Source organism: Agelaius tricolor, unplaced genomic scaffold (assembly GCF_023055355.1).
Source record: "Agelaius tricolor isolate 1412-34295 unplaced genomic scaffold, bAgeTri1.0.p SCAF_1, whole genome shotgun sequence".
In the NCBI taxonomy this organism is placed as follows: domain Eukaryota; kingdom Metazoa; phylum Chordata; class Aves; order Passeriformes; family Icteridae; genus Agelaius; species Agelaius tricolor.
Genome location: NW_027269261.1, coordinates 45,922,459 through 45,938,053, shown reverse-complemented (window position 1 = coordinate 45,938,053; position 15,595 = coordinate 45,922,459). Strand labels below are relative to the sequence as shown.

General features: G+C 37.1%; 1 protein-coding gene across 6 annotated transcripts in view; it reads right to left on the bottom strand.

Annotated features, from left to right (window-relative positions):
* Positions 1-15,595, bottom strand: part of RYR2 (ryanodine receptor 2) — a 385,403-nt gene that overhangs the window by 218,193 nt on the left and 151,615 nt on the right. For all 6 annotated transcript variants that reach the window (XM_071432561.1, XM_071432585.1, XM_071432571.1 and 3 more), the window contains 3 exons: positions 11,217-11,291; positions 10,396-10,474; positions 9,493-9,605 (listed from right to left, as the gene is read on the bottom strand). In XM_071432561.1, the coding sequence (XP_071288662.1) occupies positions 9,493-9,605; positions 10,396-10,474; positions 11,217-11,291 (267 nt within the window). The remainder of the gene's footprint in view (positions 1-9,492; positions 9,606-10,395; positions 10,475-11,216; positions 11,292-15,595) is intronic.

Genomic DNA, 15,595 nt, shown 5'->3' with positions numbered 1-15,595 from the left:
GTTACAGAGAATTATATAGAAATATTCAAAATAAATACAAATATTTATTCACAAGAAAAAAATATATTGGACAGAACTAAAAGTAAAAAGTGCATCTGTGTGAAATTTTTATAGAATTAGGGGTTTGTGCTTATGTTTTATATTGGCAATATATTTATATTCATTGAAACATCTATGAACGCTTTGAAAAAGTTTGAATAAAAATGGGTAAACTTACACTGCTGAACAAAAAAATAGTATCTAAATTTTGATTCAAAGTAGGCAAAGCCCAAGAAATTTTCAAAGGGCTTAAAGTACTAAAACAATCCTGGCTTCTTTACGTTTCTCCACAGTGCTTAAACAGCTGGCCCGCAAACCCAAAAGTAGAGGGAATTTTTTTCATTGATAAAGACAGAAAAATTACAGCAATGTCCTAAACGATTCCAACTCCTTCACTCATCATAAATTTACCATCAGTAAAGGGAGAGTAGAAGCTAAACCCCACAGATAATTGGAAATTTACCATTACAATGAAAACCATCTACTCTGCTACCTCATAGCTGAGCATGGGTAAGTGCAGATGCATGGCAGGAAAAGCATAAGGGATCCATGGAGGGTAGAAGGAGGTAGTTTGCATTCCCTTCTTCATAATTGCTTTCCTTCTGCACTGGATCATGAACAGCCTGAAGCACATCAGCTACTGTGCTTCCAAACAACAATTTGCATGATTAGTCACAAGAGCTTTCATTAACAAAGCATTAATTTTACAGAAGCAAGCATTAAAAGTTAGGAAATGTCAAAGTACCCTATGGAAAAAGAATGGCTTCTAGTGAACACACCCCTTTACAGTCTCCAATGGCATGATATATGATGTTTTTGCACATGTGCTGCCTCATTGTATATACAGGATAATGGAGCTCACTTTGTCAACAGCTGACCAGTGCTTTGTTTTCCCCTCAATCTTCAATTTGCAGCCGCATGCTTTATTCAATATAGTCAATTCTAAAAAGCTTTGAAAAGAGAATTATTAATTTCCACATAGGCTTTTCTCTTGCACCAATTATAGTATTTCACAATACACAACAAATATTAATGATTTCATTTTCTCAAAACCCCAAAGAAGTAGTATTGTAGTCCATTTTCCATTGGGGAAGGGAGGTACAGAGATTAAACTAAGAAATTTTCATTCATCTAGGATGCCGAGGTTGAGGTGACTGCATTATATGTAGTTTATTGGTCAAGCCACATCTAACACTCACCTCAGCTGCAGGTATCAATACTGAGCAACTCTGAGGTTTCAACCTCTACTAGAAGGAGGAGATGCAAGAGACACAACTCCAGTACGGAATAAGGGATGAGTATTGACCACTTGAAAGTAAGCCTAGTATACAAGAGCATCTACTCAGCAAATTCCACAGCAGAGCCTGGTACAGAATCTAGTTCTTCAGGAAAATAATTGTACCAATACTCCAAATTCAATTCCCAGCTTGAAATTTCATCTTCAAAGTTGCTTCATACCACAGCTCTCCTGCTACACAATCCTGACACATCCATTGAACTTTTATCATCACCAAAATAGCATTCTATAAAAAGCCAGCGTGACTGTATACTTAGGAGATGTCCTAAAAATATACCAGTACCAAAACTTCTGCATTTTTGAATGCTTGTAACTTTTTTAAATGTAAGAAAATTATTTTTATGTTATCATTTATATGTAATTTTCCTAAATTGAAAAAAAAGGTCAAAAACAAATTCCACTATTACAGTTCTTTGCCTGTGGTCCACATGGGTAACTTGAAAACCCTTTTTCAGACATTTTGTTCTTATACTACTATAAAAATAATGACAGGAATTGTCAGCAAACCCCATGCAAGTGCTGTGCCTTAATACAATGGGTTTCCTGGATAGTTGCTGGTAGTAGTTATCATCTAGCTTAATTGGTCCAGGCCTCTCTCACTCTCTTTTCCTTTCCAAATCTTTATCCCATTCTCACTAGAAATTCGTGTGAGGATGGTGAAGCACAGGCACAGGTTGTCCATAGAGGCTGGGGCTGCCCCATCCCTGGAAATGTTCAAGGCCAGGTTGAATGGGGCCGTGAGCAACCTGCTCTAGTGGAAGGTGAACCTGCCCACAGGAGGGAGGTTGGAATGAGATAATCTTCTAGGCTCTTTCCAACCCAAACATAGAATCTACAATTCTATGTCTCCCATTTAGCCAAACCTGCTTCCTGACCTAATTACAGCCCACATTATCATCCAGAATTAGGACCTCCACCTACTTCAAGAAGTTCTCCTTAGACTTACAAAGCCTACGCAGGGTCTTTTAGCTTCTTTTTCTTGCTCAAGCTCATCCTCACCACATCAGCCAGCATTAGACTTCTTTCCAGAATCTCACAAGAATCTCAATCTCTCTCCTAACCCTCAATCCCCTTTTCATTTCTTGGCTTCTCTCTGGATCTTTGTCCAGCAGTTTTGTTCTCCCCAGAAAGTTCATTGCTCTGCAGATCTCTCTTGTCATCCTTCATTTCCATTCTCATTCCACTGGTTCTTCTCTCAATTCCCTCTGCCAAAACAATACAGTTTTTCTATCCTTAATTTTGAGCACAACTTCAACCAGTGGGTGCCTACTCTTCCCTTGTCACCAGCTTCTTGTCCCAGACAATTTGGATAGTCCCTATCTACCTGCCTACCTTCAGTTGACAATCTTTTCAGCCACTCATCAAGTCCCACTCAGTTTCCCTCCTTCCCAATTCAGTCCCACTCCTGTCACTGATACATCACCTGCCTTTTGTTCCTTCTACTTTGTCACAGCTTCTTCCTCCACATATCTTAAATGACAGATCACCAGCAGCACACACAACACTGAGTTCTCAGCTGTCAATACAGTGCCTGGCTTCATTCCTGCCTTGAGCAATCCATTTCAAGGAATATCTGCTCCCACCAGGGTTGGCATGTACGTAATTATTCACTGTAGAGGGAGTTTAAACAGTTCATTAACACACAGGAGGTGCTAGCTTATGTAAAATAGACAAAGTCATCAGACTTCTACCTACTCAAAGAAAATTTAAACACTCTTCGCTGGTCATGATCAAGCTCCAGTGTTTCAGGAGAACATTTCTTTACTAAGTTGAACCAGGGAGAGACTTGTTGCCTTTTTATTCGTTTTCTTGGGTTTTTGGTTTGGGGGGTTTTTAGTTTGTTTGTTCGTTTTGGTTTTTGGGGTTTTTTTATAAGTTACCAAGTAGTACACAAGGAAATTACATCAGTTTTCTTAATCATGTGGCTTTGTTTTCTTTCCTGTCTTTGAGCTCAATAACATCTGATCTCTTCTGGATGAAATAAAAAAAAATATCTCAGACTGATTATAAAGAAAAAAAAAACAACAGTAATAGATCCTACTAATTCTAGTAAGTGACTTTTTACATCACATGTACTTGATTATAAGCACTTGGAAGCAGGACTCCATAAGGCAGAGCAGCTTGACAGCCTTAATTATTGGAAAGTCCTACCAGCCTCCACAATAACATTTCAAATCATTGTATAAAAACTCCATGGGAACTGCATTATGATCAGTGTAACAGAGCAGCTCAACACTACCTTGGTTCCACTAATTTCAGGTTTGCTTATGCAGATTAAAATTATGCTTCACAAAAACCTTTTTTATATTTTTTCAGCAAAGAGAAACAATGGAATTGTGAACTTACACAGAAGAGAGTAAAATCCAATACTGAGTTATATGCTTTTAGAAAAAATGTGAAAGGGAAGAATAATTTTCTTTTTATGTTTCAAAAAACAAATCCTCATACACTGCTGTTTCCTGATACTACTGCACCAAGAAGCAATACAGATACTTGGAAGCTGTTCCAAGCATATGATGACAAGAGAAATAAAACTAGGAGCTGAAAATAGACAATTTATTTGATGCAAAAGGATACAGAAGTGGTGCCTTTGCAATATTTAGGAACCTGTCCTCCTTTCCAGGAGTAATGGCATATATCAACTCCACCTTTAAAATAGTTCAATCTAATTTGGATGCTATCATTTTTGAAAGGGAGCTCTGCCATCAGTTCCCAATTAGTTTCTTATTAGTTGTCAGTAGTCAAAAAAAAAAAAAAAGTCATATCAATCAAATAAATGCCAAGGCTTGTTCACAGATCTGCATAATGCAGTTGCAGGTCAGCATTGCAGTCACTGAGACAGTAACTCAGTAACTCAGTAACTACATATAAACCACAGGGTATATACAACTGTTGTATTATACTGAAATCTGTGCACTGTAGATTCAAAGCTGGGGGGTTTCTCTCTTACCTGATTTCTCAGCCAGAATAACACCAACCTGATGGATAACAATTTTCAGTTTTTTCTTCATTTATGCATATTGTATTTCAGTTTCATGTCTAAGGACTTTTTCTTGAATTTTGTTTAAAAGCTATTTAGAGACTTGATGAATTTGAAAGAAATTGCAGCTAATTGAACTTCTAAGTTATTGAAAATTGGAAATATTGAAAGCAATCAGGATATGAGTTAACAAGAGGCATAGGCAAAGCTCAATGCTGAGGTAGATACTACTATGTACAAGTTGGGGAAACATGCTGGAAATATCACATCTGTTCTTTGTCAGGCTGTACTGCCTCAAGAAAGGAAACATAGCAACCCTGGCTTGAGCTTAAATGGTGGCAATATTTATAGCAGAACATCTTTTTGCTCTATGCTAACAGAGTTCAGCAGAGCCAAGTTCTCCCTCTGAAGTATTTGGCAATAGCACAGCTCAGACATTATATAATGCCACAAGCACTTATGTAAGTGCTTCTCTTCAGAAATGCTACACAGCATAATAAGGATCCAAAATCCCATTGTCTAGGTAGATAATGAGGGTCAGAGAAAGTGAATGACTTGCCCTGGGACATTGCTGTGAGTCAAAATCCACCTCTCCGGACCTTCAGCTTGTAATTCTAACACTGATCTTCCTATCAGTTTAGTACTTGGTTGGTGTAAACAGAAAGAAAACTCTTTGGGGAAAAAAATTAGAGCCAATTGTCCCAAAATATTTCATTTTGTGGAAAGACGAGAAGGGGTACTACAACAAAGTCTTGATATTTTCCTAATACTTAAGAGTGTTGGCAACCAAATGAGTTCTAAACAAAAATCTACTGATTACACTGAGATCATAAAGTGTCAAAGTCAATGTTAAATTAATTAAGCTAAAGCCAAACAACTGGAAGATGAACTTCGGAAGCTGACATAGTTCTTCTCTCCTCTTGCATTACACAAATTCAACTAAGAGCTGACTACATTTTGAAAAAGCCATGCCCTGTGAATGAACTCTTTTCATCTGTTATTTTTACACGCACATCTTTGCCCCAGGATGCTTAACCTATTTGAATTCATTCAGAAAGAATTAGCAAATTACTTGAAAACAGAGCAATACTGCAATATACAAAGGTGACATCCCAGCCCTATTCCTAAGAGCATATTTACATAAAACATTTGATGGAGAACTTACATTTTCTTAAGCTTTTAATTGTAGAGTATGCAACATACATAAACCCAACCCTCAGCATCTTGATGGACATCATTTTCTGTCAAGGAATCCATATGAGGAATTCCACTCCCTTAGAAAAAGCACTCCTCAACTAGATTCAACAGAGCTTATTTGGTTTCACTATTGGAGCAGATTCACAAAAATAGCTTCATCTCTCTACAGTCCTAACTTTTGTAAAGGATATCAGTTGTTACACTCTTTTAAGGATTGTACAAAATAGCAGCTACAACATGACACTGCACTCAACGTGTAAACAATGAATTGTGAATACTTTCAAACATATCCTTTGAAGTTATTTTGGAAACAGCCAAATGGATTAAGACAAACAGTTTAAGACAGAGAGACAGCTTTCATGAAAAATATTGGTAACTCACTGATTATTCTTTATCGACTATTTCAATTTTCATAAAAACTTCACTGCTTTATTGCCAGTGCTAATATAATTACTGCATAGGTAGCAAAGCCACAAATATTTTTGATTGTGGAGCTACATAGTTTTCCAGATCTTAATCTAGTCTTGAAACAATCTGATCATAAAAATGTGTGAGTGCATGTTAGAGCAAAATTAATCTGCTGAATCCTTGCTCCATCTTACTGTCAAACCAGAGCTATATAACTGAAATAGGCTTAATAACTATTCATTAAAATCTAGCTCTAAAACACTTTAAGAATGTAATACAGTGTTATTTCTCTCTGCACTGAAAATAATATTTATTTTTAGTATATTGATATTTTGCATGGAACACGCAGTACATGCATTAAATCCATATCTTAAGGAAAATCAGTCTCTGCAGACAGAATTGTGCTTCTTGATGTATAAAAGTACACGTGACAGCTTTCAGAATCAACAGCTGAGGCACAAACCCTAAATAATAGGCTGAGCTGAATATTACTAATTAGAGGCCAGGATGTGCCTACACAGAGACACAATCTGTACCAAAATTCAACTTCAGCAACTCAATTCAGCAATTCAAAGAAATCCAATGTCTTTGAATAAAATCTTTCCATTAATTGGATTTCTCAAAAATTCAGTCCACAAGAAGTTGTTTTTTCACTATGTGTAGTTACAATTGTCATAAAAGTAATTATTTAAAATAATTTTAAATGCAAAGATGACCAGAAAGTTTTCAGAATATCTAATTACAAAAAAAAAATTAAATGACCTATTGAGCTTCTAATTAGAAGTTACAATTTTGTTCTAACAATTGTATTCTTATTTTCCTAGGTGTTTCCAATAGAAGGGAGAATATTTTCAATTTTATACTTGACATCCTATTAAACTATTCACTTTCTTCTTAAATACTTCTTAAAAAATTTTTTAAAAACTCATTTTAAAAAAAGTGAATAATAGAGAATAGACTTTAATGTTATATGCACATCTCATAGAATCATAGAGTACCCAGAGTCAGATGGGACCCACAAGGATCATCGAGTCAAACTTCCTGCCCTGCACAGCACCATCCCCAAGAATCGCACCTGCACCCAAAAGTGATGTCCAAACTCTGTCAGGCTTGGTGCTGTGACAACTTCTCGAGGAGCCTATTCCAGTGCCCAACCACTCTCTGATAAAGAACCCTTTTCTAATATCCCACCTGTCGTGGTTTGACAGGAAGTAGGTTTTCTGGGATATGCTGTAGTCACCAATAGGTGTTCAGATTTTAATATTGGCACCTGGTGTGGCCACTAGGGACAATGGATACGCCTCTGAGAACACAGGGGCTAAAAAGCAGAGCACTCCCAGGGGAAGTTCTCTTGGGTTTCCGCGAGGGAAGCAGGTCAGACCTCCCCTGGCCCAGCTGCTGGCTGGGTGGAGGAGGGGAAAAGCCATGCAGCCGGGAGAGGTAGGCCAGGCCCTGAGGGTGGAAGGGTGGAAGAGAGAGAGCACCGAGAGGCATCGGGCAGCCCCCACCAGGAGACAGAGAGAGAGAGAGAGAGAGAGAGAGAGAGAGAGAAAGAGCCTGTGCTGCCTTAAAATTTGATATCATGTCCTGGCAGCCCGGCTTGCGGAGAAGGGGCGAGGGGGGAGGGGGGTTGCAGCGAGAAGGTGTCCGGCCCCTTGTGGGAGTCTCCGGGCAGGCAGAGCCCGAGTTTTTAACCCCTTTTTGGACAATGAAAACTTTACAGAACATTAACCTTTCCTAGAAGAGAGAGTGGAAGATGAAGAAGGAAATGGGCAAGTGGATGAAGGTCTGGGCAAGTGAAAGATGTTGGGAGAGAAGAATCTTGGGTGGGAAGAGATGGAGTGGCTTAGCTGGACTCTTCTTGTTATAGCCATGGACAGAACCATGTTCCTTGTGACACAGAGACTGCATCCAGGGGGAGGCAATGGCTCAGAACCAAGACGGTTCAGTGTTGGTACCCCTCGGCCCCAGGAGGTGAAATTTGGGGGGGAGAGATGTCCCAAAAGTGAGACTGCACTCTTTTTGGAACGGGACAAAGCATCCTTGAAAGACGACCCTAGAAGCAGCTCTGGTCCATGTTCAGTGGTGAGAGAGCTGGACATGAAAGGAAGAGGTCACGATGGCAATGATCTCCGGGCAGTGCCACGAGTGACATGGAAACACACGAGGTTTCAATGGTGTTTCCAGGGGAAGCCTATGGCACAAGAAAGACTCCTCTCCTCTTGATGAACTGAGAATTGATTGTCTGAAGGGTAGTGCTAGACAGAGAGTTGAAATCTGGGGGATAGACGTATTGGAAATTTGGTGGGGGGAGAAGGAAATGTATTTGTAAGGTTTTAATTTTTCCTGTGTGTTCCTTTTTACATATAGTTGTAGTGTAGTTTTGTAGTAATAAAGTTTTTATTACTTCTTTTGTAGTAATAAAGTTTTCTTTTCTTTATTTCTAAGTGGGGGCCTGCTTTGTTTATTCCTGGTCATATCTCACAGCAGAAAGCAGGGAGAGGGTATTTTCATGGGGGCACTGGCACTGCACCAGCGTCAAATCATGACACCACCTAAACCCCCCCTGACTCAGCTTCAGGCCATTCCCATGTGTCCTGTCACCAGAGAGAAGAGATCAGTGCCTGTCCCTCCTCTTCCCCTCCTGAGGAAGCTGTAATTACAATGAGGTTTCCCCTCAGACTACCCCAGGCTGAACAGACCAAGTGACTTCAGCTGCTCCTCAAATGCCTTCCCTTAAGGCCCTTCAACATCTTCATTGCCCTCCTAGATGTGAGACAGATTTCTGACAAACTCAAAACACGTCCTCAATAAAGAATCTTTTTTTAAGTTGTTGGGCCAAATCACTGGGGCTGATTTTTCAGAAGCTTTCAGCAAAATTATTTTCTTCTTATTTTCACCTTTTTTTTGCCATAAAGAGGAGTTCAGGCATTTGCTACACCAAGAATAAAAAGGAAATACATCTTAAAGTGTTGACCTGCTTCGTTACAGAACAAATGGGAGATCCTTTTGTGAAGAAGAAAGCTGTGTAAACCAGTGATAGCAGCTAGTACAATAACTTGTAAAATATTTCAATTATATTTAAATATTGAGTATTTCAATTATATTTCATTTGACATGTCAGTTCTATATATTACATTGTACATCATTTCATGAACCTTCTAAGCCCACAAATCCAATGTACCTACATTAGGTATCCCAAAATTTTGTACAAAGTTTTAAAATATATGGTAATGTTGTTAACCTATGAACACTCACACGGATTCTACACATCTCAATCATGAAATTTGGAAATTATTTCTTTTTTCTGTAATCACTTCTTTTCATCTAAGTAAATTTTTAAACTCCTATTCCACTACTGAAATGAACAAAAATTACATTAGCCATATATCACACTTTCCAGACCTTCAGTATGTTGTTTTGCAAAATATTATTTAAGAAAACAGTTTAAGAACCAAAAGTTTTACATTTAGGAGGTGGAAATGTATGCCAGATTTTACTGTAAAACTTTCATTAACTGCTTTTTTTTCCTGTAGAAGAACCACTGTACAGATCATTTTATACAACTTACCAAATATCTTTCTGAAGAGACACTGACTAAAATCAGATCATCTCCAACCCGCACTTTTTCTCCTTCTGATCGTTGTTTGGAAGCAGGATGTATGGTCCACCAGCAAGCCTCACCTAGTGTCAGGATCGAGTACCAGCAAAGAATGAAACAAGAAAGAAAGAGCCCAATGTTACTGATGTTACTGTCACTCTTGTTTCAGTCTTAAAAGTTCTGATCCAGTTTTCACTGGGCTAAACCAAGTGTCCATGTGTTTTCCATAACTGGTATCATTCCTGCATCACCTTGTTGGAAACTCAGCTCTAAAATAATGCACATAAGCAAAAGAGTAACTGGAACAGTCACTCTGAAACAGTGACTCCTTCTTCCAGAGTTGAAGAAGGTGATGGCTCTCTGTGTTCTCTAGGCAACCTGGTCCAGATCACTTTTGCTAAACAATTCCCTGTCACTTTCATTACAGATTCTGGAAAAAACATTGAAGAACAGTCTACTGAGAATTTGGACAAAGATATAGAGCAATCCATAACTAAGGGCAATGAAAATAAGCATTTACATACCAGTTAAAATAATATTTGAACGATCACATAAATCCAAACTCAAATATGTTCTTCAACTTTTACTGACTGTTAGTGCCTCTAATCCCCCAGAACATGTGCAAATACTGAAGTCAAAAATTCTGTTCCCATGATAAATCTCGTTTTCAGATGGGCTTCTTTAACTAAAACCATGCTGTTCAGAAAAGAACTCATCTGTGAACTGTTAAATTGTTGCAGCTGTTATTTTACTACTCTTATCTAAAGCAAAGCTTTACAAATCAAGCAAATAATCTAACTAAGCAATTCTTAAGACTTTTATTTTTAGACTGACAGCATTCTTCATTATATAGTCTCTTAAACTAGTGGTTACCTGTTGTGTCCTCTTGCAATCCTACATCAAATGCCAGCTTATCCATTGATGATCGAGACGTAGAGAGACAGCAAAGGTACTACCAAAAGAAAAAAGCATACATTACTTTCTCTGCTCACTTCAAATAATATAAAAAGCCATCAACTACTAACACATGATTAAATATTCTGAGATTATCCCCATTAGTTATTACCAAGAACAAGTATGCCTGATAAGCTGAAGTGCACTCAAGGAGTCTTGACAAAAATATGTGTTGTAAAATACCCTCTCAGTCTACCCAGGTTATCGTTTCACTGAGATGGGAATACTAAGAGTGGAAAAAATGTAGTTGCATCAGATTTCAGTTCCATGAAGCCTCACTTTCAGGTTAGGAGTTTGGAACCTGTATAATTCATCAGAAAATTTCCAACTAAGACTTCTGTCCAAAATACATGTAAGAAGAAATCTCCTTTTCCACTCAGTCCCTAACATGCTCAGATTGACAGCAAGGTGCCAGCTGTAGATTCAGTCACAGCTTATGCAAAATGGAAAATCCAAGAGGAAAGAAATGAAAAGTCACCAACTCAGACTGACAAATGGAGGATTCAGCACTATGGGAGCCAGACTTAGTTTTGGCACTTAGCCAGATACAACCAGCTTGGTTTTGTATTTCTAAGCACCTATCCTTCATAAAAGTTTCTAGAAACCACAGCAAAATTCCTCTGATGTGAGTAATTCTCCAGATTATCAGTAAATGGCAATATTCTGGGCACTTTCAAACATAATTTTCATACAAAAAAGAAATCACTGCTGCTCCCAACTGATGTAACACAGTTACATACCATGCCGCTGTAGGAATGGCGCAGCAAGATTGCATGCCCGTAGAGCAGTGTTCGATGTCCACCACCTTGAGCAGACTGAAAGGCAAAGAGAAGTGATATACTGGTATGTTTTAATAAAATGGAGCCTTTTGAGAAAGAAAGAAAGAAAGATGAAAGAACACTTTGTACTTTGAGACATCACTTGTTTGGTAAAAATATGTTCTAGAATCTTGAATCCTTTTTCCTTGTGCTGAAAGGAGTTCAGCTTAGAGGCTGAACTGCCTCTAAGAGCAGCTTTGATGTGTGTCATGCTACCCTCTACAAACTCAGATATTGTTAAATGTCTTCATATTCACCCATTTTTCCTACAAATTATATCTTTCCAAGACAGATGGTATGCAGAGGGAGATTTTTTAATATTCTCCTTATTTTACCAGAGTAATGTGGTCTTCAACCACATTGAAGACCATCAACCTGCAAATTGCTTTGTCCCACACTGCTTTAATACTATCAGAGAGAATTCTTTATCTGCTAGGATAGGTAAATGTTCAAAGACATCCAAGCTAACTCAACAGTATTTGGGGGTTCTGAAAATTCAGAATCACATCCAAGTAATTCTTCCTCTTGAGAAATAGCATAAATCTTGAGTAAAAGAAAATTAAACTGATAAAGTTCACTTGTATTCCAAGAAACTACAACCATTTCCCCCAATATTTTTACTACAGTTTCTATTTATCAATAATCAGTTTAATCACTCATGAAAGAATAAATAAATTTTGTTAAGGCATGAGTAAGCCTTCAATTTCTTCTGAAGATTTATGTATTCCTTATGCTGAAATGCAGATGACTAGCACTGGGCAGGAGCAGAGACTGTCTGACAAGACATTGTCAAGAGCATAAGTTCATACTTTGACAGAATAACTCATGTAACATTATGCACAGCACACTCTCCAAGAAGCAGTGATAAGTAAATATTTTATGAGTCTATAAATGTGACAACTCCATAAGCAGCATTACTCTTTCGTATAGGAATCCTATATTTAATTTAGAGTTTAAGTTCTTATTATGGTATTTATACCCTTTCTTTTACCATAGAATACTGATCTTCTCTTTGACTGGAACATCAGATTCATTACAAAATACGTTTTAAAAAATCATACTGTCTTACATCTCTGGCAGCTACATTTCAGTGCTGAAGATCAATTTAACTGAATGGCTATGATAGCAACACACAATTATTTCCCTTCCTTGTTTATTTGTTGTCCTTCTTTATCTTTTATGCATTAGCATTTATTGAACTTTGAATTACTTGGTCAAGGAAAAAAACAAGAGGGGCAGGTGGTGAAGCACCAAGCACTTCAAAGGTAACAATTTTAGCATTTTTAAGAAACTGCCAAGAGTTTCTGGCTTTTATGTTTATTGAGAAAAGAGCAGCTTGATGGACACAAGGTACATTTTGACTGTCAACAAACTGCATAATGGCCAAAATGCAGGGAGCCACATTGAAAAATCTCTTTGGAAGACTGAATGACATGAATTTTTGCTAAGAAATAGTCAAAGTCATGGAGTTTGTCACAGGCACAGTCTTGACAATAAGATATGAAGACTTAGCTCTGAACTACCATTAGCACCACCACTTTTTCCAAAGGCACAAGGAAAGAAAAAGGCATTTGATAATACCAGGCCCACTGTGCCAAAGATGAGCACTGAATGTCTGCTACTCATCACACACTATGGAAGAGAGAAAAAAACTGCTGTGAACACACTGCCCTACCAGCATTTCAGATTTACTTGCAAACTTTATCAACAGCACACATAGGTACCCAAGTAACAAAGTCAGTAATACAAACAAATTGTCAAAATTTCACCAGTATTTTTATCAAAAGTATTCTATTATCCCATAAATTAGATATCTAACATAAAGATTTGATTGCCTGTTGCACAAAAGCTGAGAACAGCATAACCCACAAAATCACAGCAATATTAGCTTGCCTTTACTTTGGCTATATTGATTTGTCTGTCTAGCACCTATTTTGTTAAATTCTCACTTGTAGCTGAACAGAAGAAAGGTAGGTTCTAAAAAATTCAATCACTTTTGGGAAAAATGGAGGATTTTCCAATCCTCTTTTTTCCAAGAGGATTAAAGCAATTCTTTTTAATTAGTATTACTTTGTCCATTAGAAGAATGCAACCAAGTCTGCAGTTTGTTTCTTAAATGTAAAAAACATTTTCAGCATTTTCCACTTAAGGGTTTCTGAGAGAAACCCTTTTTCTGAGAAAAAAAACATTCTTTTGGAGACAAAGGGAAAAGATGAAACAGGAAAATACAGAAAAGGATAGTAAGCAAGGATGGCTCCATGAAACTGCCTTCCATTTGGGAGCTTGTCCTCCAGGACTGTACATACCTCTAAGTTCATTTCCTATTTTAACAGCTCATTTCATAACTACATACTCAGCATTTATCTTCATGCCAGAACCAGCACAGCAAGTAGCTGTTGGACCATGATTGCCTACTGAAATACTCTTTGATTTTTAAAATTATCTGTTCCATTTCCAGCAGAAAACTTTTAAATTTTCTACATTAAAAAAAAATTAAATTTAATAACTGGACTTCTGTGGCAAAGATGCTACATTCAAGATGATATCTGATGCTAAAGTTTTACCAAATTTATTGTAATATTGCAATAATAACATTTCAGAAGACCCTGCAAGTAAGAATACTTGGAAGCCACAATGCTGACTAATTCAATCCATAATGCCCATAGATTTTTGCACAGATGTATGAATGGCATTATAATGCAAGGCAGTTACTAACAACCACATTGTTTATCATGAGTCTTATTTTCTTCATGTTCAAAATTTCCAATTTTCAGGGTAATTTCCAAGTTGAACAATACATTCATAGTTATTCTTCAAATAAAATCAAGCTGAATAAAAATACATTTGTTTTCAAAGAATAACTTATCCATTGAAATACTACAAGCTATGGTATTCAGGAGTGTCAATTATATTAACACAAAACTCTTCACATTTTATTCCCCAAGAATGTGGGGTATACAAAAATACTTAAAAGTTTTCAGAAATGGCAAACACTAAAGATAATCATTTCAGATTGAAAGCATACGGGACTGACAAATTCACACTGCTTGTGAAAACTTCATGTAAACTGCCCATCTCTAATGCAATATTTCTGCAGCTGAAATACAAGATTAATTTGGAGTCATCTCATTACCCAAAAGTCATTTCTAAAGAAAAGGCAATTTAGAACAGAACAACAGGAATTAGAGCTGAATAAATTAGCATTCAAAAAATATAAACAGCTTTCAAATTCAATACAGTGGAAGACCAGGCGATGACAGATTATTAAGATCTGAGCTGTTTAATTTGATGAAAAGAGTGTTATTGTAAACCAAAATCAAAAATAATAAGCTAAAATTTGGAAATATATTTTCCATGTTTTCTTAATAGAAAGAGGATTAAAATGCCAAAAAGCACTCAAAACCTACAACCTAAAAGCTATGTAGTAAAATGTGCAAATATAGAAGAAAAAAAAGATAATTTTACCACGAATACCGACCCAATATGGAGTAAGATATGTTATACCTGATTCAACCACCCCTTTGTAGGAGTACAACTTTGCACATACATGACTGTCACAGGCACAGACATGTAATCAATGCCCTCACAGACCAAAAGACTCACACAACAGCACCTGCACTACTGTGCCTATGGCTGCACTGCTGCATTCCTGGACATACATGAGAAGCTGCAGGATATTAACCATGGTCACATGAATACATGTTTTAAAACCATTTGTGCTTTTGGGAACCTCACAATGAGACCTTTTAGAGGATGGTGAATAACCTTGTGGCATCCGTGATTCTGAGTCAGCCATTGCCCTTCCATTCTTTTTATACTAACAGCCTTATTTCTACTAGACAAAAACATCCTTTAGACCAGTGAGAACTCTACTGCAAGCAAATGCTGATTTTTTAGCTGAATTTTCTTCACAGGTCTGCACAATCTTCAAATGTGTGAGAAAAGAGGAAAAAGTTCTGATCTTCAGGGAGGTACCAGAGAGAGAACCATGTAAAAGCATTTAGAAGTATTTAAATAAGACAATTATTTAAATGTTTTGTATATGTAAAGAAAAAGCTTCTGTAATGCTATTATTCAGAAATAAAATGCTTAAGAAAGCCTGACAGTAATTGCATTTAACACATGATTATTCAAACAAGTCTAGTCACCCACAAAAGCAATTTAAAAATACTGAATGTGTCACACAGGAACTGATTCACACTCCAGAAACATTCATACAAAATAACATGGCAAGTTTTTTAAGAAGAATGTAAAGGTTTTTCCTGCTTCATTCCATGAGAGATCCATATTACTAGAATGGA